The 25,850-nt window shown below is 38.9% G+C and overlaps 1 protein-coding gene across 1 annotated transcript in view; it reads left to right on the forward strand.

The window, feature by feature from the left end:
- ZSWIM5 (zinc finger SWIM-type containing 5) overlaps window positions 1–25,850 on the forward strand; it is a 243,007-nt gene that overhangs the window by 164,298 nt on the left and 52,859 nt on the right. The window contains exon 2 of the mRNA XM_058717621.1: window positions 6,892–7,248. Coding sequence (XP_058573604.1) covers window positions 6,892–7,248 — 357 coding nt within the window. The remainder of the gene's footprint in view (window positions 1–6,891; window positions 7,249–25,850) is intronic.

Genomic DNA, 25,850 nt, shown 5'->3' on the forward strand with positions numbered 1-25,850 from the left:
TAATGATCATCAAGATACTGGACTTGAGAAAAGAGTGGAGGACATCAGTGAGACCCTTAACACAGAGATAAGGAATAACATAGCAGAGAGAAACACACTTGATTGAATGAACAGCAAGCTGAAAGAAGCAAAGGGATGAATTGATGACCCATTAATTCCAACTTCCATTTCCAGAGTAATGGAAAGTAATCAAGTTGAACAGGGGAGAGAAAAAAGAATTATGCAAAATAAGAATTATTATGTTTGATAAGGTGACCGAGTTTCCTTAAGGAACTTTATCAAACATAATAACATTCATATTATAGGAGTCCCAGAAGAAGAACAGAGAGAAAGGAGAGCAGAAAACTTAATTTGAAGAAAGAATAGCTGAAAACTTCCCTAACGTGGGAAAGGAAACAGATATCTAGATCCCAGAGGCACAGAGAACACCCATCAAAATCAACGATAGCAGATCCACACTAAGACATATTGTAATTAAGTTGGCAAAATATAATGATGAAGAAAAAAATATTAAAAACCAGCAAAATAAAAGAAGACAGTTACATACAAAGGAAACCCTACAAAACTATCTGTGGACTTTTCAGCAGAAAATTTCCAAGCCAGAAAGCAGTGGCATGATATATTCAAAGTGCTGAATGGGAAAAACCTGCAGCCAAGAATATTCTATATAGAAAGGGTATCATTCAGAATAGAGAGAGATATATAGTTTCCTTGACAAAAACTAAAGGAGTTCATGACCACTAAACCAGCCCTGAAAGAAATATTTTTAAAGGAAAAAAAATTTAAGTTTATTTATTTTTGAGAGAGAGAGAGACAAAGAGAGCAAGTGAGGGAGGGGCAGAGAGGGGCGGGGGAGAGTATCCCAAGCAGGCTCTGCACCGTCAGCACAGAGCCTAATGCAGGACATGAACCCACGAACCTTGAGATCATGACTTGACCCGAAACCAAGAGTTGGACACTTAACTGCTGAGCCACCCAGGCGTCCCTCTGCAAGAAATATTAAAGGGGACTCTTTGACTGGAAAGGAAAGACCACAAATGACAGTGTGAAGGTAGAAAACAAAAAAGCACTAAAAATGAATATTTCTGTATAAAACAGTCAAGGAACTCACAGAAGAAAAAGTTGTAAAATATGACACCATATACCTAAAACATGGGAGGAGAGGAGTAAAAAATGGATTCAAACTTAAATGACCATCAATATAATATAGACTGTTATATGCAGAAGAGTTATATACAAACCTAATGGTACCATATATCAAAAACCACTATTAAATATGCAAAGAATAAAGAGAATTCAAATCGCTAAAGAAAATGAGCAACCCATGAAAGAGAGAAAGACAACAAAGGATCAGAGAAAATCTTCAGAAACAAAAATAATAAATTGGGGCGCCTGGGTGGCTCAGTCAGTTAAGTGGCCAACTTCGGCTCAGGTCATGATCTCACAGTTTGTGAGTTTGGGCCCCACGTCGGGCTCTGTGCTGACAGCTCAGAGTCTGGAGCCTGCTTCAAATTCTATGTCTTCCTCTCTCTCTGCCCCTTCCCTGCTCATGCTCACTCTCACTCTCTTTCTCTCTCTCTCTCTCAAAAATAAACATGAAAAAAATTTTTTTGGAAACTAATAAAATGCCAATAAATACATATGTATCAATAATTGTTTTGAATGTAAATGGCCTAAACACTCCAATCAAAGACATGGGGTGACAAAATGGATATAAAAACAAGACTCATGTTGGGGTGCCTGGGTGGCTCAGTCAGTTGAGCGTCCAACTTTGGCTTAGGTCATGATCTCGCGGTTTGTGAGTTTGAGCCCCGTGTCAGGCTCTGTGCTGACAGCTCAGAGCCTGGAGCCTGCTTTGGATTCTGTGTCTCCTCCTGTCTCTGCCCCTCCTCTGCTCATGCTCTGTCTCTCTCTGTCTCTCAATAATAAATAAATATTAAAAAAATTTTTTTAAATAAAATAAAATTAAAAAAACAAGACTCATCTATACACTGCCTACAAAGACTAATTTTAGGCCAAAAGACGCCTGGAGATTGAAAGTGAGGGAATAGAGAAAGAGAAACATCTATCATCCAAATAGATGTCAAAAGCAAGCCAGAGTGGCAGTACTTACATCGGACGAAATAGACTTTAAAGCAAAGACTGTAACAAGAGGCAAAGAAGGACACTATATAATAATAAGGGGACAATCCAACAAGAAGATACAACAATTGTAAATATTTATGGACCCAATATGGAAGCACTCAAATACATAAAACAGGTAATAAAAAACACAGAGGAACTAATCAATAATAATACAATAGCACTAGAGGACTTTAACACCCCACTTACATCAATGGACAGATCATCTAAACAGAAAATCACCTAGGAAACAATGTCTTTGAATGACATAGTGAAACAGATGGATTTAACAGATATATTCAGAACATTCCATCCTAAAACAGCAGAATACACATTCTTTTCAAGTGCACATGGAACATTCTCTAGAATAGATCACATGTTAAGCCACAAGACAAGCCTCAACAAATTCAAAAAGATCAAAGTTATAACATGCATATTTTCTGACCACAATGCTATGAAACTAGAAGTCAACCACAAGAAAAAATTTGGAAAGATCACAAATGCATAGAGACTAAATACCATGCTACTAACAATGGATGGGTCAACCAGGAAATAAAAGAAGAAATTAAAAAGCACATGGAAGCAAATGAAAATGAATACAGAACAGTTCAAAACTGTTGAGACAGAGCAAAAGCAGTTCTAAGAAGGAAGTTTATAGCAATACAGGCCTTCCTCAAGAAGCAAGAGGAATTTCAAGTAAACAATTTAACCTATACCTAAAGGAGCTAGAAAAAGAACACCAACAAAAACTAAAACCAGCCAAAGAAAGGAAATAATAAAGATTAGAGCAGAAATTGGGGCACCTGGGTGGCTCAGTTGGTTGAGCCATCTGTCTTTGGCTCAGGGCATGATCTCACAGCTCATGAATTTGAGCCCTGTATCAGGCTTGCTACTTTCAGTGCAGGGCCTGCTTTGGATCCTCTATCCCTCTCTTTCTGCTCCTCCCCCCCCAAAAAAAACCAAAAAAATAAAACATTTAAAATTTATAAAGATTAGACCACAAATAAATGATACTGAAACTAAAAAAAAAAAAAAAATACAACAGATCAATGAAATGAGGAGCTAGTTCTTGGAAAAAAGCAATAAAACTGATAAACCTAGCCAGACTTAACAAGAAAACAGAGAAAAGACCCAAATAAATAAAAGCACAAATGAGAGAGGAGAAATAACAACAAATACCACAGAAATAAAATTATTAAGAGAATATTATGAAAAACCACATGCCAGAAATCAGACAACCTAGAAGAAATGGATGAATTCCAGAAACATACAACAAAACTGAACCAGGAAGAAATAGAAAATTTCAGCAGATAATTACCTGCAAAGAATTCGAATCAGTAATCAAAAAACTCCCAACAGACAAAAGTCCAGGATCAGATGGCTTCACAGGTGAATTCTACCAAGTATTTAAAGAGTTAAAACCTTTCTCAGGATCTACATAAGAGTGAAACCATATGGTATCTGTCTTTCTCTGTATGGCTTATTTCACTTAGCATCACACTCTCCAGTTCCATCCACGTTGCTGCAAAAGTCCATATTTCATTTTTTCTCATTGCCACGTAGTATTCCATTGTGTATATAAACCACAATTTCTTTATCCATTCATCAGTTGATGGACATTTCGGCTCTTTCCATAATTTGGCTATTGTTGAGAGTGCTGCTATAAACATTGGGGTACAAGTGCCCCTATGCATCAGTACTCCTGTATCCCTTGGATAAATTCCTAGCAGTGCTATTGCTGGGTCATAGGGTAGGTCTATTTTTAATTTTCTGAGGAACCTCCACACTGCTTTCCAGAGCGGCTGCACCAATTTGCATTCCCACCAACAGTGCAAGAGGGTTCCCGTTTCTCCACATCCTCTCCAGCATCTATAGTCTCCTGATTTCTTCATTTTGGCCACTCTGACTGGCGTGAGGTGGTATCTGAGTGTGGTTTTGATTTGTATTTCCCTGATAAGGAGCGACGTTGAACATCTTTTCATGTGCCTGTTGGCCATCCGGATGTCTTCTTTAGAGAAGTGTCTATTCATGTTTTCTGCCCATTTCTTCACTGGGTTATTTGTTTTTCGGGTGTGGAGTTTGATGAGCTCTTTATAGATTTTGGATACTAGCCCTTTGTCCGATGTGTCATTTGCAAATATCTTTTCCCATTCCGTTGGTTGCCTTTTAGTTTTGAGAAACGTAACAGAAACCCATGGGGGAGGGGAAGGAAAAAAAAAAAAAAGAGGTTAGAGTGGGAGAGAGCCAAAGCATAAGAGACTGTTAAAAACTGAGAACAAACTGAGGGTTGATGGGGGGTGGGAGGGAGGGCAGGGTGGGTGATGGGTATTGAGGAGGGCACCTTTTGGGATGAGCACTGGGTGTTGTATGGAAACCAATTTGACAGTAAATTTCATATATTAAAAAATAAATAATAAATAAATAAAAATAAATAAATTTTAAAAACACCAAATAAATAAATAAATAAATAAATACACATTTAAAAAATTTTTAAATATATTAAAATAAAAGTAAAAAAAAAAAAAAAAGAAAAGAAACAGACTTTCAATTGTGGAGAACAAACTTGGTTACCAGAGGAGTGGGGGGTGGAGGATGGGTAAATATGTGATGAGGATTAATGTGTTCACTTGTGATGGGCAGGGCAACTAGGTGATATATGGAATTGTGAATCACTATATAAAAATAAATAATATAAAGTGAAGGCAGTCTTTATCCACACTTAATCATATTTGGATGTAACTTGTTTACTTTGCCTTTAAAATATGACAATAAATATTTTTAAATCTGAAGCTAAGTTTAGCTGAGAAAAAATTTCTGTGAAGTTTTATTTTTTTTTAAAATTTTTTTTTTTTTCAACGTTCTTTATTTAGTTTTTGGGACAGAGAGAGACAGAGCATGAACGGGGGAGGGGCAGAGAGAGAGGGAGACACAGAATCGGAAACAGGCTCCAGGCTCCGAGCCATCAGCCCAGAGCCCGACGCGGGGCTCGAACTCACGGACCGTGAGATCGTGACCTGGCTGAAGTCGGACGCTTAACCGACTGCGCCACCCAGGCGCCCCTGAAGTTTTAAAAATATACCTGGAAGCTAATAAAGTTTTAGCAAATAAGTCTTGGATATTTTTCTTGCTCTGGAAATTAATCTTAACTTTTTTAGTAGTGTGCACCTTTCTTTGGATTGGACATAAATGTGCCTTTTAGTAGTGTTAATTTTGCCAGATTGTATGTTTTTAAATTTGGGTCTTATTTTAATTAACCATGATTATCTGAAACTTGAACTTTGGAAAGTTTTCTGTCTGCATTTTTAAATTCTGGTGGGTCACAGTGGTAGCTCTGAAACTTATATATACATCTTTATTATTTGTCAACTATTCTCCAACAGATAAAAGTTTATATAAAATTGCTTCCCTGTTCAGTGTGCAGTGCAGTTAAGCAGGAAAGTCTCCAAGGACAGGAAAGTCTCCTGTCCCTGATATACCATTTGACACATCATATTGTAATCATTTATTTATTTATTTGTCTGATTTTTGAGAATAAGGACTTTGTCATGGCATCTTTTAGAGGTAGTGTAATATAAATGAAAGAAAATGAACTTTGGAGTCATTCAGACCTGGTTCCAAAACTCAGGTCTGTCATTTACTACCTGAGAGGTTTTAAGCAAATTACTTAACCTTTCTGAGCCCCAGTTTACACAACTTTAAAAATAAGAAAAATAGGGGAGTCTGGGTAGCTCAGTCGGTTAAGCATCTGACACTTGATTTCGGCTCGGATCCTGATCTTATAGTTCGTGGGACAGAGCTTTGTCTTGGGCTCTATGCTGAGTGTGGAGCCTGCTTCGGATTCTCTCTCTCTCCCTCTCTCTGCCCCTCACCCACTCGTGTGTGCACTCTCTCTCTCTCTCAAAATAAGTAAACTTAAATAAAATAAAAAATAAAATAAGGAAAATAATAGCAACCTCATAATGTTGTGATAAATTATTAAAAACACCAGATACAGTTGTGCTATGTGATAGGTGCTTTATATTTGATATACTTTCTCCTTTTTTTGTTAATATCCTGAGGCCTAGCAGTCTGACACTTAAGATCTCATTAATTGGTTTAAATGACTGAATTATTCTCCCTACATTACAAAATTATTAGTGCTATGTGCTAGTAAGTCGAGGTGTAATACTGCATAGTCTCACTGCACCAAGCTGTGCTTTCCATATTTTATGAGGTTTCTTACCTTTTTGGTATCCCACATGGCCACCATTTTGGAATTGTATGTTTTGAGGAAGAAATGTCAGTATTCTCCTTGTTCTTTCTCCTGTCCTTTCTTGTGGCATTCCTTTGGTTTCTCTTGGATTTATGGCACTTGCCTTAATCTAGATTATACTTATTTCATTTGTAGCCTTGTCTTTTCTCCCAAAGAGTTTACAGTGTACCTTAGAGGTTTTTAACTTATTTGGGGTTCCTTGTTAACCTTTTTAGACTATGATGAAAGCTATGAACTATCCTTGCCCCCCTAGCAAATGTACATGTATACAAAACAGGTTTTCATATTATTAGTTCACGAGGTTTGTGGACTCCAGGGTAAGGATTCTTTTTCTAGATATTGTGTTCCTTTAGAGCTGTACCTGAGTTTCATTGACCTTTGTGCTATGGCAGAGCCTACCACATATACAGGAGATAACTTAGCAAAAAGTTTCTGAATTGATTAATTGAAATGCAAAATGAAAATCTTCCAAGTTTCTTATTGCAGAATCTCTAAACGCACTTTCTTTGTTTCCTTAGGCTTCCATCTCAGTGGTACAGTAACTGAGCCAGCTACCACTTCTGAACCAGCAGTGACTTACAAAGTTGCAATCAGTTTTGACAGATGCAAAATCACCTCAGTGACATGTGGCTGTGGGAACAAAGATATATTCTACTGTGCTCATGTGGTGGCACTCTCACTCTACAGGATCCGTAAACCAGAGCAAGTCAAATTGCGTCTTCCTATCTCAGAAACCCTTTTCCAGATGAATAGGGACCAGCTACAGAAGTTTATTCAATATTTAATCACGGCACACCACACTGAAGTTCTTCCTACTGCGCAGAAACTGGCAGATGAGATTCTATCCTCCAACTCAGAAATCAACCAAGTGAATGGTAATTATACAACATTTTTGTTGCTAAAAATCTACTTTGTTGCTTTATTGCGTGTTTAGAGGTTGTTTAGAGATTTTTTGTTAATATTTTTGCAATTGTGATCACTTAACCTGAAATCAGTTCATTCCATCAAATCAACTATTCAACTCTTAGTTTTTTGAAGCAGTCCAGTTGTCTGTCTTATAAAACTCTTTGCAAAAAAGGACAGAGAATGTTAGAGTTATGTAGTGATCTAGTTTTTTGGACTTTGTTTGTCCGTATAATACCTGCCCCAGGAGCCTGGAATATTCAGGAGTGAGAGAAAGCAAAAAATAATTTGTGTCATTCAGTGAAATTAGATATATATAAGAATTCTCTCGGGGCGCCTGGGTGGCGCAGTCGGTTAAGCGTCCGACTTCAGCCAGGTCACGATCTCGCGGTCCGTGAGTTCGAGCCCCGCGTCAGGCTCTGGGCTGATGGCTCGGAGCCTGGAGCCTGTTTCCGATTCTGTGTCTCCCTCTCTCTCTGCCCCTCCCCCGTTCATGCTCTGTCTCTCTCTGTCCCAAAAAATAAATAAAAAACGTTGAAAAAAAAATTTTTTTTTTAAAAATTAAAAAAAAAAAAAGAATTCTCTTAACATTTTAGGATCCTACATAGCATCAGGGTCATTCTAAAGAGCATCTTTTAGTATTGTGCTCACTTACTCATTCAACAAGTATATATTGAGAACCTGCTCTGTGCAAGCAATAGTGCTGATTGTTGAGAGCATAAAACAGACATGATTCCTGCCTTCAGGTAGCTTATAATCTAGTAGAAAAGACAGATACGTTTGGGGCACCTGCGTGGCTCAGTTGATTGAGGGTCCCACTCTTGATATTAGCTCAGGTAATGATCCCTGAGTTGTGGGATCAAGCCCCGTGTCAGGCTCTGTGCTGAGCATGGAGCCTGCTTGGTATTCTCTTTCTCTCCCTCTGCCCATCTCCCATGCTTGCATGCTCTCTCCATCTCTCTCTAAAAGGAAGAAAAGGGGTGTGGGGGAAGAAAGAAAAGACAGCTAAGTTTGAAACAAATAGTTGTTTTTATAATAAAGCCAGGTTGTAAAGACTTTATCACAGGAAACCATGGAAGAATTTTGAGAAGGCGTTTTGTTGTTAGATCCTATGTTCCAGGTATGATACAAAGGACTCCACATATGTTGATTCATTTAGCTTTAAAAACTACTCTGTGAAATAGGTGTTTTAACTACTTCCATTTTTTAAATAAGGAAACCCATACACACTTGACTTCAAAACTCAAGGTTTTTATGCTTCTCTATACTATCTATTTTTAGCAGATAATTTTGGTGCTAATGTAAAAGAGGCAATGAGACCAGGTGGATGGTCTGTATGATATTGTAATCCATGTGCCAAAGGTTCTGCCTCTCCCAGTTGTTCAATAGAACTAATCAAGTCCTATACACAACCTCACCACTCCTCAGAAACAAGGGTAGTCAGACCGACAGGCTTCCAGGAACTCTTGCTAACTAGCAGAAATAATCTTCTATTGCTTTATACAGAAAGCTGTGGTATATATATAATAACTGAGCCCTCTCTAAATGATACTCTTAAAGAGTAGCTTCAAATATCTCTCATCCCACATAGTAAGGCTGTTCTACTTCTCTGGCCTCCTTAACTCTAGAGCTCTTAGAAACCTGAGTTCTGCCTTATCCCAAGGTCTGTAGCACCAAAGAGAAATACTGCTCTGTACCCCTATGACTAGGTTGTCCCCTGTTTTCATGCTTTATTCCCATTGACTCTCAGAATTTTTGCCTATTTCCAAGCTCTCTTGCCTTTTCTTCATGTGACCATCTTGGTTGAGGACCTTATTGCACCTGTCTTGTTCATACCACTGCTGTCACCAAAACCATCCTCTTCCCTCTTTACCACTGTGCTAAAGCAATTTTTATCTTTTGTTACACCACCCATCTTATTTTCTGAAGTTAGGTTTAGGTTGCCACACTGAACTTGAGTGTGATCCTCAACCTTCCCCAGGAACTACTACTTCTGTACCTGTGTCTATTCCATACTAATACTAGCTTTCTACTCCCAGCTTCCCTAGTATTCCACAAGGCCTTTCCTAATCTATTTCTACTAACCAATGTTGATATTGGCAATGATAATGAAAAAGGGGACAGAGAATGGAGATATCTTAGAGGTAACATGGACTGGATTCAATATCTGCTGTATAGGATGAGTGAGGAGGGTGAAGAAGAGGAAGAAAAGAAAGATTAGACAAAACTGAATTCCAGAATGTCTAGCTAGGATGATGTTGATGGACTTGATGATAATGTTGTCATTCACTGAGGGAACATAAGAGGAGGGGTGAATTTAGGAGGAAGATGAATTTGGGGTGTGTGGGTGGCTCAGTCTGTTAAGCATCCAACCAGCTGAGCCCTGCATCAGGCTCTGTGCTATCAGAGCCCTGCTTGGGATTCTCTCTCTCTGCCCCTCCCCTGTTCATGCTTTCTCTCTCTCTCCCTTTCCCTCTCTCTCTCAAAATAAATAAACTTAAAAGAAAAGGAGGAAAATGAATTCAATATAAGTTTGAGATACTTGTAGAACATTTAGGAAAAGATTTTTTTAATATGAAATTTATTGTCAAATTGGTTTCCATACAACACCCAGTGCTCATCCCAAAAGGTGCCCTCCTCAATACCCATCACCCACCCTCCCCTCCCTCCCACCCCCCATCAACCCTAAGTTTGTTCTCAGTTTTTTAAGAGTCTCTTATGCTTTGGCTCTCTCCCTCTCTAACCTTTTTTTTTCTTCCCCTCCCCATGGACTTCTGTTAAGTTTCTCAGGATCCACATAAGATACCATATGTTTTCACTCTTATAGGAAAAGATTTCTATTGGGCAGTTGGATATATGGATCTAGAACTGTGGGCAAAACTCACAATTTTGGAGTGATTAGCATAGGGATATTTGGAGTCTTGTTTCTCTTCCCTGCTAAATCTTGAAACACTTAGAACATCTTCCCTCTCCTCTTTCCCAAACTCTGCTCCTCACCAAAACAAAATTAAAAAGCAGGAATAAGATTTCTAAAACTGCTAGCTGCCTGCTTTTAATCCCAAGAATGGATCCAGGCATTGCTGTGCTCCTCACCTCCTTAAAACCTTTTTTTTTTTCTTAAGCCCCTATGTGTGGTTTTACCTAGACTTTGCCTTGTCCCCTTTGGTAGACTGTCTTTCTACATCTACCACTGCTCTATGCTCTGTGATTTGATTTGGTAACTCCATACCGTAAAATTCTCTGGCATACAGCATCTTGGTCAGGGCTTCAGTTGCTGCTTATCCATGAAGAGAGATTTCATACATTGAGAAAAGTAAGGTGACTTGAGGAGCAGGGTTAGGAACCATGTTTTATTAATTTCTGAGTCTCTGTCACCTATCATGGTACCTGGGAAATAATAAGGGTTTATTAAATGAATACAGCCATGCATATACAGGTGATGCAAGCAGGAGTCAGTATAGAAATTAGCAAAGTAGAAAAAAAAAAAAAAAAGAGGTTAGAGTGGGAGAGAGCCAAAGCATAAGAGACTGTTAAAAACTGAGAACAAACTGAGGGTTGATGGGGGGTGGGAGGGAGGGGAGGGTGGGTGATGGGTATTGAGGAGGGCACCTTTTGGGATGAGCACTGGGTGTTGTATGGAAACCAATTTGACAATAAATTTCATATATTAAAAAAAAAAGAAATTAGCAAAGTAGAATGAGAAATGAGAAAAAGCTAGTAATTATCAAAGTCAGCATAGAACTGAGTTTCAAGAAGTGAATAGTCAACAATGTTGAATATCATGGAAGATACAGACCAAAGCTAACAAAGGTAGAAAGACAATTTAGGGGAAATAGAAACTATACAGAGAGAAGAAAACTTTGAAAAAGTATTAATAATATTATCATTGGAGTAAAAGAAGATATTGCAACCATGAAATAAGAACTGGATACTGTAGAAATGAGTTCACACAACAGAAAGAACAATGAAATTACAAATATAATGGCAAAATCTTCTAAAACTAAATGATGGAAAATAAAGGTAAGGAAAGCTCCCACAGAGTAGAGCAAAAAGACAAAAAGATGAAAAACAGGAGAAAAAAAATTGTCAAAAAGTAAGAAAACAAGTCCTAGAAATTCCATTGTTTGAATAATAGGGTTTCCAAAAATGGAAAACAGAGGTAAGGAATTCATCAATGAAATATGTAAATTTTCTAGAACAAAAGCATGTGAGTTTCCAAAGTAAAGGATTTAACTATATGCTCACCAGTGGAGGGGCACCTGGGTGGCTCAGTTGGTTAAGCATCCAGCTCTTGATTTCAGCTCAGGTCATGCATGATCTCAGTTGTAAGATTGAACCCCACCTCAGGTTCCGTGCTGAGTGTGGAGCCTGCTTGGGATTTTCTCTCTCTCTCTCTCTGCCTCTTCCTCACTCATGCTCTCTCTCTCTCAATATAAATAAACATTAAAAAAATGCTCAGCAGTGGAAAAAGAAGAGTCTTTTCAACAAATGGAGCTGGATCAGTTAGATATATTCATGTGGGGGGAAAAAAAACCCTCAATTCCTATCTCATGCCGTACGGAAAAATCAATTGCAGATAGATGGGAGATATAAATGTGAAGGGTAAAACAATAAAGTATATAGAAGATAACATGAGAAAATATCTTCATGTGCTTGGAGTAGGAAAATTTTTCTTAAGTAGGAAAAGATTTAAAAATTGGGCTACATTAAAATTTTAAACTTCTTTTTATCAAAAGGTACCACTCAAAGACTAAAAAGGTAGGTAATAGGAGAAGGTATTTATAGTATATATAACTGACAAAGAGCTTATATCCTAATTACATAAAGAACCCCAGGGCACCTGGGTGGCTTAGCCAGGTAAGTGTCCAACTCCTGATTTCAGCTCAGGTCACCATCTCATGGTTGGTGAGATCAAGCCCTGCATCAGGCTCTCTGCTGTCAGTGCAGAGCCTGCTTCAAATCCTCCATCTCCCTCTCTCTCTGCCCCTCCCTGCTTGCTCTCTCTCTCTCTCTCTCTCTCTCTCAAAAATAAACATTAATAATAAGAAAAACTCTTACAAATAGTAAAATTGACAAGAGACACAGAAAGGCACTAGACAAAAAGGATATCCAGATATTTAATAAACATATTAAAAGTTACTTTATTTTTTTTTTCAACATTTTTTATTTATTTTTGGGACAGAGAGAGACAGAGCATGAACGGGGGAGGGGCAGAGAGAGAGGGAGACACAGAATCGGAAACAGGCTCCAGGCTCCGAGCCATCGGCCCAGAGCCTGACGCGGGGCTCGAACTCACGGACCGCGAGATCGTGACCTGGCTGAAGTCGGACGCTTAACCGACTGCGCCACCCAGGCGCCCCTATTAAAAGTTACTTTAATTAGTAATCATGGAAATGCAAATTAAAACCACAGTGAGATACCATTACCTATCCACCAGAATAGCTAAAGTTTTAAAACTGTCATTAGCAGGGGTGCCTGGGTGGCTCAGTCGGTTAAGCGTCCGACTTCGGCTCAGGTCACGATCTCGCGGTCTGTGAGTTCGAGCCCCGCGTCGGGCTCTGTGCTGACCGCTCGGAGCCTGGAGCCTGTTTCAGATTCTGTGTCTCCCTCTCTCTCTGACCCTACCCAGTTCATGCTCTGTCTTTCTCTGTCTCAAAAATAAATAAACGTTAAAAAAAAATTTAAAAAAAAACTGTCATTAGCAGCTATTGGTGAAGATACTGAGCAGCTGGAACTATTGTAGGTAGGAACTAATATATTGCAGGTATAAATTGTTGCAGTCACTTTGTGAACTGTTAAGCATCATCTAACTAAAGTTGAGCATATGTATATGCCGTGACCCAGAAACTCTTCTAGATGTCTACTCAATGGAAATGAGTACCATAATTTGTAACAGCCTAAAATAGAAACAATCTGAATGTCCATCAACAGAATGACTAAATAAATTGATACATTCACATAATGGAATATTGTACATCAGTGAAAATAAATTAAGCACTATTGCTGTGCCCCAAAGTATGGGGGAATCTTACAAACATGATGTTGAATGAAAGAAGCCAGACACAAAAGAATAACTCTTGTATGATTCTACTTTTATAAAGTTCAAAAATAAGTCCCTGTTTAGAAGTTAGGATAGTGGTTAATTTGGGGGAAGAAGAAAGGAGATAATGTTTGTGAGGGGGCTTTTAGAATGCTGTTAGTATTCTATTTCTTGACTTCAATGATAGTTACACTGTTATAATGGCTATGTAATAATTCAACAAGCTGTTTGCTTAAGATTTGTACACTTTTAATAATTGTAAAATACTAATTTAAGGGACACCTGGGGAACTCAGTCAGTTAAGCGTCTGACTTCAGCTCAGGTCATGATCTCATGGTTCATGAGTTTGAGTCTCACATCAGGCTGTGTGCTGACAGCTCAGAGCCTGGAGCCTGCTTCAGATTCTGTCTCCCTCCCTCTCTGCCCCTCCCCCACTTTCTCTCTCTCTCTCTCTCTCTCTCTCTCTCTCTCTCTCTCTCTCTCTCTCTCTCAAAAATAAATAAGCATTAAAAATTTTTTAATAAAATAAAATACTGATTTAGTCCGGAGCACCTGAATGGCTCAGTTGGTTGAGTGTCCAACTTCAGTTCACGTCATGATCTCACAGTTTGTGAGTTTGAACCCCACATTGGGCTCACTACTGTCAAAACAGAGCCACTTTGGATCCTCTGTTCCCCTTTCTCTCTGCCCTTCCCGTGCTCACACTCTTTCTCTCTCAAAAGTAAACATTTAAAAAAATAAAATATTAATTTAATTTAAAAAGTGTGTGTATATGCACATGTCTACACACACACATATGTGTATAGGACAAAAAGACTGGAAGGAAATACACCATAATATTAATAATAGTAATCTATGGCTGGTGGCATTATAGGTGTATTTTATTTTCTTTATGAATAGTATATTTTATATAAAAGCATGTATTATTTTTATAATTTTAAAAAGGATGTTTAAGAATGAAAGAAAAATTGGTTCCACAGACTTAATAGTTCCCTCAGGACAGGTCTCATTGTTGAAGCCTAAGTGCTAACTTGGAGCCTTAATCCACATGATGGTTTGTTTCATAATTATTTATAAAAGACATCCTTTCTATTTTATCTTCATTTGTTACCATTTCTCGTACAGTCCTGTGGAAAATTTTACACTGTAACATTTACACTGACTGGGTTTACTTTACCACTACTGAGGTCAATTAGTTTCCTACTCAAGACAAACATGAACATATGCAGAGACATTTTTATCTTGTTTTTTTAACCAAAGGATTTTTAAAAAAGATTTTGCCTAGAAGTTAGTGAGAGACAGCTGGAGAGGCTGCTTATGAACTCCAGGCCTAGTTTATCTAATTAAGACTATCTGTGTTCTTGTTCACGCATTCCTACATGCTCTACCCTCCTGTATTCTCTGACCCTTAATTTTGACATTTCATACAGATTAATCTTAAGTTTTCTCCTCTTTTTATATATATTTTTAATATTTTTTAATGTTTATTAATTTTTTTGAGAGAGAGAGAGACAGAGTGCTAGCAGGGGAGGGGCAGAGAGAGAGGGAGACACAGAATCCGAAGCAGGCCCCCAGGCTCCAAGCTGTCAGCACAGAGCCCGACATGGGGCTCGAACCCACGAACCATGATATCATGACCTGAGACAAAGTTGGACACCCAACCTGACTGAGCCACCCAGGTGCCCCAAGTTTTCTCCTATTCTTATTCTACATGATCTCTATAGGCAATCTCAGCTACATCCTTGACTTTAAATGTCATCTATGTACTATGGCTCACAGATCACTTCTCCTATATCCAACTGACTATACATGTCTCCATACAATGGAGACATCCCCAAATCAACATATCCAAACGTGAGTTTATCTTCCTCCCCAAACTTACTCAGATACCAAATAGCACCACCATCTAGCCAGTGGATTATGATAGAAATCTCCTAGTCATCTCTAATACTTTTTACTTATAATCCTTGTGCATTCCATTGCAAGACCTGTTAATTTTACCTCCAAAGTATATTTCATCCTTTTCCACTTCTCTCTATTGATATTGCCATAACCCTAAGTCAAAACTCCTATAATCTCCCATCTTGATTGCTACCATAGTATTCAAACTTATCTTTCCATATTCACTATTGTTCCCTTCTATTCCATTCTCCACACAAAGTAACTTTTCTATAACTATAGATTTTGTCATGGATAAAGTCTACATTTCATATGGCCTACAAAACCTTGCCTGGTCTGGCTTTTGCTTGGGTTTTCATGTGATTTTCCCTCTTCCTGGAATACTCTTCCTATCCTCTCTCCCTTAGTATAAATGTACTTGATTATCACAATAATTTATGACTTTATGCTTTTTTGAGCAAAAAATACAGTATTTCCTCCACTCTTTGTTAGGCAACTCCTAATTCATTTCCTCAGGTGTTCACTTAAATGTCACTTTCTCAGGGAAAACTTCTTTAACCTGTCTTTCTTCTCACACAAATATGTACATGTGTAATTATTTGTTTAATGTCCCTTTCCCCAACCAGTCTATCAAATCCACAGGCATAGGCACTATATATCTACTTTGTTTATCACCATATATCCAGTATTTGGCACAGATCCTGGCACATAGTAGGCTCTCATTTAATATTGATTGAGTAAATGAAAATGTCTTGGAAAATCCTCCTTAGGGCCTTTTGCCGATTCATGCTTTCCCAGATGACTTTCATTCCTTCAACAGTCACACCAACTCCTTGTAGTAGTTTTACCTAGATGCCTCAAATATTGACTCACTCCCTTTTTTGCTGCAGCCACCCATTTTGACAGCTCTGCTTCTCATCTCCTGGGTTCCTTGTAGATCAGCAAACATTTACATAGTTTACCTTCCTTTATTTCCTATCAAATAAACACACCCTTCTGAAGTTCTAGTTGAAATTTTACTGATAGTAACTCTCAAGGCTTTGCGTTATCCTAGTCCTATCCCAGCAGTTCTCTATAGTCTGTACACTACGTATTTTTTTAAGGGGTTATTTTATTTTATTTTATTTTATTTTTTTGACAGTAGAATATTTTAATATCTGGGTTTGCAAGTTTAATACATTATTATCTTATTACAAGAATAATAATATCTTACCTTTATATTATTTTTATAATTCCCAATGTACTTGTTTTCCTTATTAAAATTTTTTAAATATTTATGTATTTATTTATTTTTAATATATGAAATTTATTGTCAAATTAGTTTCCATACAACACCCAGTGCTCATCCCAAAAGATGCCCTCTTCAATGCCCATCACCCTCCCCTCCCTCCCACCCCCCATCAACCCTGTTTGTTCTCAGGTTTTTTTTCATGTTTTCTTTTTTTTTTCAATATATGAAATTTATTGTCAGATTGGTTTCCATACAACACCCAGTGCTCATCCCAAAAGGTGCCCTCCCAAATACCCATCACCCACCCTTCCCTCCCTCCCACCTGCCATCAACCTTCAGTTTGTTCTCAGTTTTTAAGTCTCTTATGCTTTGGCTCTCTCTCCCACTCTAACCTCTTTTTTTTTTTTTTTTCCTTCCCCTCCCCCATGGGTTTCTGTTAAGTTTCTCAGGATCCACATAAGAGTGAGAACATATGGTATCTGTCTTTCTCTGTATGGCTTACTTCACTTAGCATAACACTCTCCAGTTCCATCCACATTGCTACAAAGAGCCATATTTCATTCTTTCTCACTGCCACGTAGTACTCCATTGTGTATATAAACTACAATTTCTTTATCCATTCATCAGTTATGGACATTTAGGCTTTTTCCACAATTTGGCTATTGTTGAGAATGCTGCTATAAACAATGGGGTACAAGTGGCCCTATGCATCAATACTCCTGTATCCCTTGGGTAAATTCCTAGCAGTGCTATTGCTGGGTCATAGGGTAGGTCTATTTTTAATTTTTTGAGGAAATTCCACACTGTTTTCCAGAGTGGCTGCAACAGTTTGCATTCCCACCAACAGTGCAAGAGGGTTCCCGTTTCTCCACATCCTCGCCAGCATCTATAGTCTCCTCATTTGTTCATTTTGGCCACTCTGACTAGCGTGAGGTGATATCTGAGTGTGGTTTTGATTTGTATTTCCCTGATAAGGAGCGACGTTGAACATCTTTTCATGTGCCTGTTGGCCATCCGGATGTCTTCTTTAGAGAAGTGTCTATTCATGTTTTCTGCCCATTTCTTCACTGGGTTATTTGTTTTTCGGGTGTGGAGTTTGGTGAGCTCTTTATAGATTTTGGATACTAGCCCTTTATCCGATATGTCATTTGCAAATATCTTTTCCATTCCGTTGGTTGCCTTTTAGTTTTGTTGGTTGTTTCCTTTGCTGTGCAGAAGCTTTTTATCGTCATGAGGTCCCAATAGTTCATTTTTGCTTTTAATTCCCTTGCCTTTGGTGATGTGTCAAGTAAGAAATTGCTACGGCTGAGGTCAGAGAGGTCTTTTCCTGCTTTCTCCTCTAAGGTTTTGATGGTTTCCTGTCTCACATTCAGGTCCGTTACCCATTTTGAGTTAATTTTTGTGAATGGTGTAAGAAAGTGGTCTAGTTTCATCCTTCTGCATGTTGCTGTCCAGTTCTCCCAGCACCATTTGTTATAGAGACTGTCTTTTTTCCATTGGATATTCTTTCCTGCTTTGTCAAAGATTAGTTGGCCATACTTTTGTGGGTCTAGTTCTGGGGTTTCTATTATATTCCATTAGTCTATGTGTCTGTTTTTGTGCCAATACCATGCTGTCTTGATGATTACAGCTTTGTGTAGTAGAGGCTAAAGTCTGGGATTGTGATGCCTCCTGCTATGGTCTTCTTCAAAATTACTTTGGCTATTCGGGGTCTTTTGTGGTTCCATATGAATTTTAGGATTGCTTGTTCTGGCTTCAAGAAGAATGCTGGTGCAATTTTTATTGGGATTGCATTGAATGTGTAGATAGCTTTGGGTAGTATTGACATTTTAACAGTATTTATTCTTCCAGCCCATGAGCACGGAATGTTTTTCCATTTCTTTATATCTTCTTCAATTTCCTTCATAAGCTTTCTATAGTTTTCAGCATACAGATCTTGCACATCTTTGGTTAGATTTATCCCTAGGTATTTTATGCTTCTTGATGCAATTGTGAATGGGATCAGTTTCTTTATTTGTCTTTCTGTTGCTTCATTATTAGTGTATAAGAATGCAACTGATTTCTGTACATTGATTTTGTATCCTGTAACTTTGCTGAATTCATGTATCAGTTCTAGCAGACTTTTGGTGGAGTCTATCAGATTTTCCATGTATAATATCCTGTCATCTGCAAAAAGTGAAAGCTTGACTTCATCTTTGCCAATTTTGATGCCTGTGATTTCCTTTTGTTGTCTGATTGCTGATGCTAGCACTTCCAACACTATGTTAAACAACAGCAGTGAGAGTGGACATCCCTGTCGTGTTCCTGATCTCAGGGAAAAAGCTCTCAGTTTTCCCCCATTGAGGATGATGTTAGCTGTGGGCTTTTCATAAATGCTTTTATGATGTTTAAGTATGTTCCTTCTATCCCGACTTTCTCAAGGGTTTTTATTAAGAAAGGATTCTGAATTTTGTCAAATGCTTTTTCTGCATCTATTGACAGGATCATATGGTTCTTATCTTTTCTTTTATTAATGTGATGTATCATGTTGAATGATTTGCAAATGTTGAACCAGCCCTGCATCCCAGGAATGAATCCCACTTGATCATGGTGAATAATTCTTTTTATATGCTGTTGAATTCGATTTGCTAGTATCTTATTGAGAATTTTTGCATCCATATTCATCAGGGATATTGGCCTGTAGTTCTCTTTTTTTACTGGGTCTCTGGTTTAGGAATCAAAGTAATGCTGGCTTCATAGAATGAGTCTGGAAGTTTTCCTTCCCTTTCTATTTTTTGGAACAGCTTGAGAAGGATAGGTATTATCTCTGCTTTAAACATCTGGTAGAATTCCCCTGGGAAGCCATCTGGTCCTGGACTCTTATTTGTTGGGAGATTTTTGATAACTGATTCAATTTCTTCGCTGGTTATGGGTCTGTTCAAGTTTTCTATTTCTTCCTGTTTGAGTTTGAGAAGTGTGTGGGTGTTTAGGAATTTGTCCATTTCTTCCAGGTTGTCCAATTTGTTGGCATATATTTTTTCATAGTATTCCCTGATAATTGTTTGTATTTCTGAGGAATTGGTTGTAATGATTCCATTTTCATTCATGATTTTATCTATTTGGGTCATCTCCCTTTTCTTTTTGAGAAGCCTGGTTAGAGGTTTATCAATTTTGTTTATTTTTTTTTCAAAAAAACAACTCTTGGTTTCATTGATCTGCTCTACTGTTTTTTTTAGATTCTATATTGTTTATTTCTGCTCCGATCTTTATTATTTCTCTTCTTCTGCTGGGTTTGGGGTGTCTTTGCTGTTCTGCTTCTATTTCCTTTAGGTGTGCTGTTAGATTTTGTATTTGGGATTTTTCTTGTTTCTTGAGATAGGCCTGGATTGCAATGTATTTTCCTCTCAGGACTGCCTTTGCTGCATCCCAAAGCATTTGGATTGTTGTATTTTCATTTTCATTTGTTTCCATATATTTTTTAATTTTTTCTCTAGTTGCCTGGTTGACCCATTCATTCTTTAGTAGGGTGTTCTTTAACCTCCTTGCTTTTGGAGACTTTCCAGACTTTTTCCTGTGGTTAATTTCAAGCTTCATAGCATTGTGGTCTGAAAGTATGCATGGTATGATCTGAATTCTTGTATAGTTATGAAGGGCTGTTTTGTGACCCAGTATGTGATCTATCTTGGAGAATGTTCCATGTGCACTCGAGAAGAAAGTATATTCTGTTGCTTTGGGATGGAGAGTTCTAAATATATCTGTCAAGTCCATCTAATCCAATGTATCATTCAGGGCCCTTGTTTCTTTATTGACCATGTATCTAGATGATCTATCCATTGTTGTGAGTGGGGTATTAAAGTCCCCTGCAATTACCACATTCTTGTCAATAAGGTTGCTTATGTTTGTGAGTAATTGTTTTATATATTTGGGGGCTCCCGTATTAGGCGCATAGACATTTATAATAGTTAGTTCTTCTTGATGGATAGACCCTGTAATTATTATATAATGCCCTTCTTCATCTCTTGTTACAGCCTTTAATTTAAAGTCTGGTTTGTCTGAGATAAGTATGGCTACTCCAGCTTTCTTTTGACTTCCAGTAGCATGGTAAATAGTTCTCCATCCCCTTACTTTCAATCTGAAAGTGTCCTCAGGTCTAAAATGAGTCTCTTGTAGACAGCAAATAGATGGGTCTTGTTTTTTTATCCATTCTGATACCCTATGTCTTTTGGTTGGCGCATTTAGTCCATTTACATTCAGTGCTATTATAGAAAGATATGAGTTTAGAGTCATTGTGATGTCTGTAGGTTTCATGCTTGTAGCAATGTCTCTGGTACTTTGTCTCACAGGATCCCCCTTAGGATCTCCTGTAGGGCTGGTTTAGTGGTGATGAATTCTTCAGTTTTTGTTTGTTTGGGAAGACCTTTATCTCTCCTTCTATTCTAAATGACAGATTTGCTGGATAGAGAATTCTCAGCTGCGTATTTTTTCTGTTCATCACATTGAAGATTTCCTGCCATTCCTTTCTGGCCTGCCAAGTTTCGGTAGAGAGATCCGTCACGAGTCTTATCGGTCTCCCTTTATATATTAGAGCACGTTTATCCCTAGCTGCTTTCAGAATTTTCTCTTTATCCTTGTATTTTACCAGTTTCACTATGATATGTTGTGCAGAAGATCTATTCAAGTTACGTCTGAAGGGAGTTCTCTGTGCCTCTTGGATTTCAGTGCCTTTTTCCTTCCCCAGATCAGGGAAGTTCTCAGCTATTATTTCTTCAAGTACACCTTCAGCACCTTTCCCTCTTCTTCCTCCTCTGGAATACCATTTATGAGTAGATTATTTCTCTTTAGTGCATCACTTAGGTCTCTAATTTTCCCCTCATACTCCTGGATTTTTTTATCTCTCTTATTTTCAGCTTCTTCTTTTTCCATAAGTTTATCTTCCAGTTCACCTATTCTCTTCTCTGCCTCTTCAGTCCGAGCTGTGGTTGTCTCCATTTTATTTTGCAGCTATTTTATAGCATTTTTTAGCTCCTCCTGGCTGTTCCTTAGTCCCTTGATCTCTGTAGCAATAGATTCTCTGCTGTCCTGTATGCTGTTTTCAAGCCCAGCGATTAATTTTATGACTATTATTCTAAATTCACTTTCTGTTATATTGTTTAAATCTTTTTTGATCAGTTCGTTAACTGTTGTTATTTCCTGGAGGCTTTTTTCAGGGGAATTCTTCTGTTTTGTCATTTTGGATGGTCCCTGGAGTGGTGCGGAACTGCAGGGCACTTCCCCTGTGCTGTCTTGAATAACTCGCGTTGGTGGGCAGGGCCACAGTCAGACCTGATGTCTGCCCCCAGCCCACTGCTGGGGCCACAGTCAGACTGGTGTGTACCTTCTCTTCCCCTCTCCTAGGGGCGGGATTCACTGTGGGGTGGCGTGGCCCGTCTGGGCTGCTTGCACACTGCCAAGCTTGTGGTGCTGGGGACCTGGCGTATTAGCTGGGGTGGATCGGCAAGGTGCACAGGGGCGGGAGGGTCAGGCTCAGTTTGCTTTTCCTTCGGAGATCTGCTTTGGGAGGGGCCCTGCAGCACCGGGAGGGAGTCATACCTGCCAGAGGGATGGATCCGCAGAAGCACAGCGTTGGGTATTTGCGCGGTGCAAGCAAGTTCACTGACAGGAACTGGTTCCCTTTGGGATTTTGGCTGGGGGATGGGCAAGGGAGATGCCGCTGGCAAGCGCCTTTGTTCCCCGCCAAGCTGTGCTCTGTCGTCTGGGGCTCAACAACTCTCCCTCCCGTTGTCCTCCGGCCCTCCCGCTCTCCGAGCAGAGCTGTTAACTTATAACCTTCCAGATGTTAAGTCCCGCTTGCTGTCAGAACACCCTCCATCTGGCCCCTCCGCTTTTGTAAGCCAGACTTGGGGACTCTGCTTTGCCAGTGGGCTGCCCCTCCCCCCGCCCCCCTCCCTCCCGCCAATCCATGTAGCGCGCACCGCCTCTCCGCCCTTCCTACCCTCTTCCATGGGCCTCTCATCTATCCTTGGCTCTGGAGAATCCATTCTGCTAGTGTTCTGGTGGTTTTCTGGGTTATTTAGGCAGGTGTGGGTGGAATCTAAGTGATCAGCAGGATGCGGTGAGTCCAGCGTCCTCCTACGCCACCATCTTCCCAGAAGCGTCTCTGTACACTACGTATTTATAAGCTTTGCCTTATTTCTTCCAGAACTGCTGCTGCCACTACTACCACCTGGGCCCAGAAGATTCCCCAGTTTTCTCTATACCTCTTTTAATTTTTAGAGGGGATGTCACTCCACACTTCCAACCAGTTTAGACCATCTCCTTTGGGAGACTAGGTTCTGCTCCTACTTTTTCATATCCTAATTGAACCACCCAAGGGTCAGAATTGGTATTCAAACCATCTATGCTTGTTTTTTGGAGCACTGTTTCTGTTCTTCCCTCATCCCTGTTCTTGGCAACAAGGTACTCAGATGCCCAGTCTTTGGTTTATGCAAAGTGTATCTCATTTTATCTCAGTTCTGTCTGTATAGAGCTACTGAAAACTAGAATCATTGGAGGTGAGACTCTATAATCTGCATTTTGAACACAAACCCAGGTGATTATTCTGTGTATTAACATTTGAGAATCAGTGTATTGGTGAGAACTCTTTTATCCTCACTATGGGGAAAATGCATTATTCTGACTAGTCCTATATTCTGTATAGTGAAATAGGCCAAGAAAGATTTGACTATCTTTAGACACACCATCCAGCTTTCCATTCAAGGTCCTGAAACCAGCTAGTGGGTCACAGCCTCTAGATGAGGCTGGAGGCCAAAGTTCAGTGTCATAGTGAACAACAGCCTTCGAAGAGAAACCAAATACAAATCCTAGCTAATATACTTCCCACCTGTTACATTACTTACCTGTATAAGCTTTAGTTTTTTCATTTTAAAATTAGGATAATAATACTACCTTCTAGACTTGTTATGAGGGTTCATTGGAATTTACTCACCAGATAATCACTGAGCACCTACTGTGTGCCAGGTACTGTTCTACATGTTGCAAATATGCCCACAAACAAAACAGTTTATGCCCTCAAGGAGAGTATGCTCTAGTGAGGATATGTACAAAAAGTGCTTAGACTTTGGCATGTAGGAAGCACTAAAAAATGGCTCTTATTAACAAGTATTTAAGGATGAGGAGTATGTTTGTTTTGCTTTGCCACTTTAGGGATACAAAAGAAGTGTAGGATATATTATTTACCCACCTGGAGCTTAAATCTAGATGGCCAATGAGACATGCATTTGTTTATTCTATAAATATTAACTCAGTGCTATAATGAGCCAGGAACTATAAGGTACAAAAAATGAACACCTCCTCTTAAAAAATTTCAATTTATTTGGGAATATATGAGAAATGCACAATTCTGATGTACAGCAAAATGCCACAAGTCTTTAGGAAAAGCAATAATAAAGTGCTAAGAAGAGTATTACTCCTTTTATATCCATGTGAGCATAAGATGGACATACTTTTGACAGGGAGGGAGCAGTGGGTTGTATGGTTAATTCAGTTAGGGGATAAAAAAGAGCTTCTCTTGCCAAATGAGCTAAGCAGTGTTGGCCTTTCTGTATACTTACTTTATGGTTTCCACTGCTCATTGTAGCCCTGACTGAGTCAATATTGACAATGAGAAGTTTCATTTTTTTGGCTAAAGAATGGGGTACAGCAGTGGGAGAGAAGTAAAGGAAAACGCAGAAGTAAAGTCATAAGGAAATGTGGTTGACTTCTGGGAACGCTAAGTTTCTAGCTGAACCATGACATAAATATAGGGTAGACAAGGCTAGAAATGAAAGATAAGGCCTGAGCAGAGAGAGCCTTGAATGCCAATCTAAAGCATTTGGACTTAATTTAATAAAAATGGTGCATCACTGAAGACTTCTGAGTGGGCAAGTGATATAATCAGAACTGTGTTCAGTATAATACATTTGAAGAAAGTAGCATATAGTAGATACCATAAACTGGACAATCATATGTGTTAATTAGTACTTGTAGAATAAATGAATGTGTGAACCCTCCTGATTTCATGGAGAATAAGATGCTCTAAAAAAGCTTAGCTAAAAAGCAACTTTTCTGTGTAGACGTGGATTTCATTTGAGCAGGACTTTGAACTAGGAAGACAAGAGGAAAGGTAGACTAATTAAACATGACATGAATTTATTTAATGTTTTATTTATTTATTTTGAGAGAGAGAGAGAGAGGCAGAGTGAGAGGGACAGAGAATCCCAAACAGACTCCACGCTGTCAGCACAGAGCCCTGCACAAGGCTTGATCTCAGGAACCACGAGATCATGACCCGAGCCAAGATCAAGAATCAGACTGAGCCACCCAGGTGCCCCAAACATGACGTGAATTTATATTCTATTACATGACCACACCTATAGAGCATTTGATTAATAGTCTTTTGTAACTTGGAGGCAGGTTGCTAAAAACTTAACGTAAGACTCTGGCTTTGAGAAAGTGAGAGAAGATTCCGTTTTCATTCCACAAATATTTCCTAGGTGCCTACCGCATTACCAGTACTGTGGTATAGGCAATTCAGCTGTGGATTCAACTTGGGATTCAACTGTGAGCAAGTGGCTAGCAGGGCACTAGGGGAGAAGAATGTGTAAATAACTAAAACTGTTTTAATTTGTTGTAGTGAGAACCAGATATGAAAGATATTTTGAGTATAAATTTATAAAACATATCACCTTGTGTGCACCTCTGCCTGTGCTTTAAGGGGCAAGTTTCTAGAAATTCAGAAGTGTTGACTCTGCTTACGAAGCTAAATTTTAGGGGCGCCTGGGTGGCTCGGTTGGTTAAGCGTCCAACTTCAGCTCAGGTCATGATCTCACGGTCCGTGGGTTTGAGCCCCGCATCGGGCTCTGAGCTGACAGCTCAGAGCCTGGAGCCTGTTTCGGATTCTGTGTCTCCCTCTCTCTGTGACCCTCCCCCGTTCATGCTCTGTCTCTCTCTGTCTCAAAAATAAATAAACGTTAAAAAAATTAAAAAAAAAAAAAGCTAAATTTTATAGTGAACTTTAAAAACAATTTTTTTTTATTTTCTAAGGAAGTATTTTTTATTTTACAATAATATCTATACTTTAAGGCTTATTTTGAACTTCATAGGAAGGCAAAAAGAAGAAGAAAGAAATGTCACCTTCCTAGGAAAAAAATATATCATTTTTTTCATGTTTGTGCATTTCCTTCTGGGATTTCTCCCCCTAGAATGGTATTTGTAGACCTTGTAAGGGAATACAACTGGAACATAAGTGAGCGTGAAACTAGCATTAGCCCTCTTACATTTATTTATAGGACCACACAGTTGACAAAGCCCAGAATAAGGCAGAGTAAGCCGTCTGTTTTTTAATATCCTCAAAGAGTACCCCTTCTGCCAAATGTGTAGCATATGAA

The sequence above is a fragment of the Neofelis nebulosa genome, chromosome 2, assembly GCF_028018385.1.
Source record: "Neofelis nebulosa isolate mNeoNeb1 chromosome 2, mNeoNeb1.pri, whole genome shotgun sequence".
Lineage (NCBI taxonomy): Eukaryota > Metazoa > Chordata > Mammalia > Carnivora > Felidae > Neofelis > Neofelis nebulosa.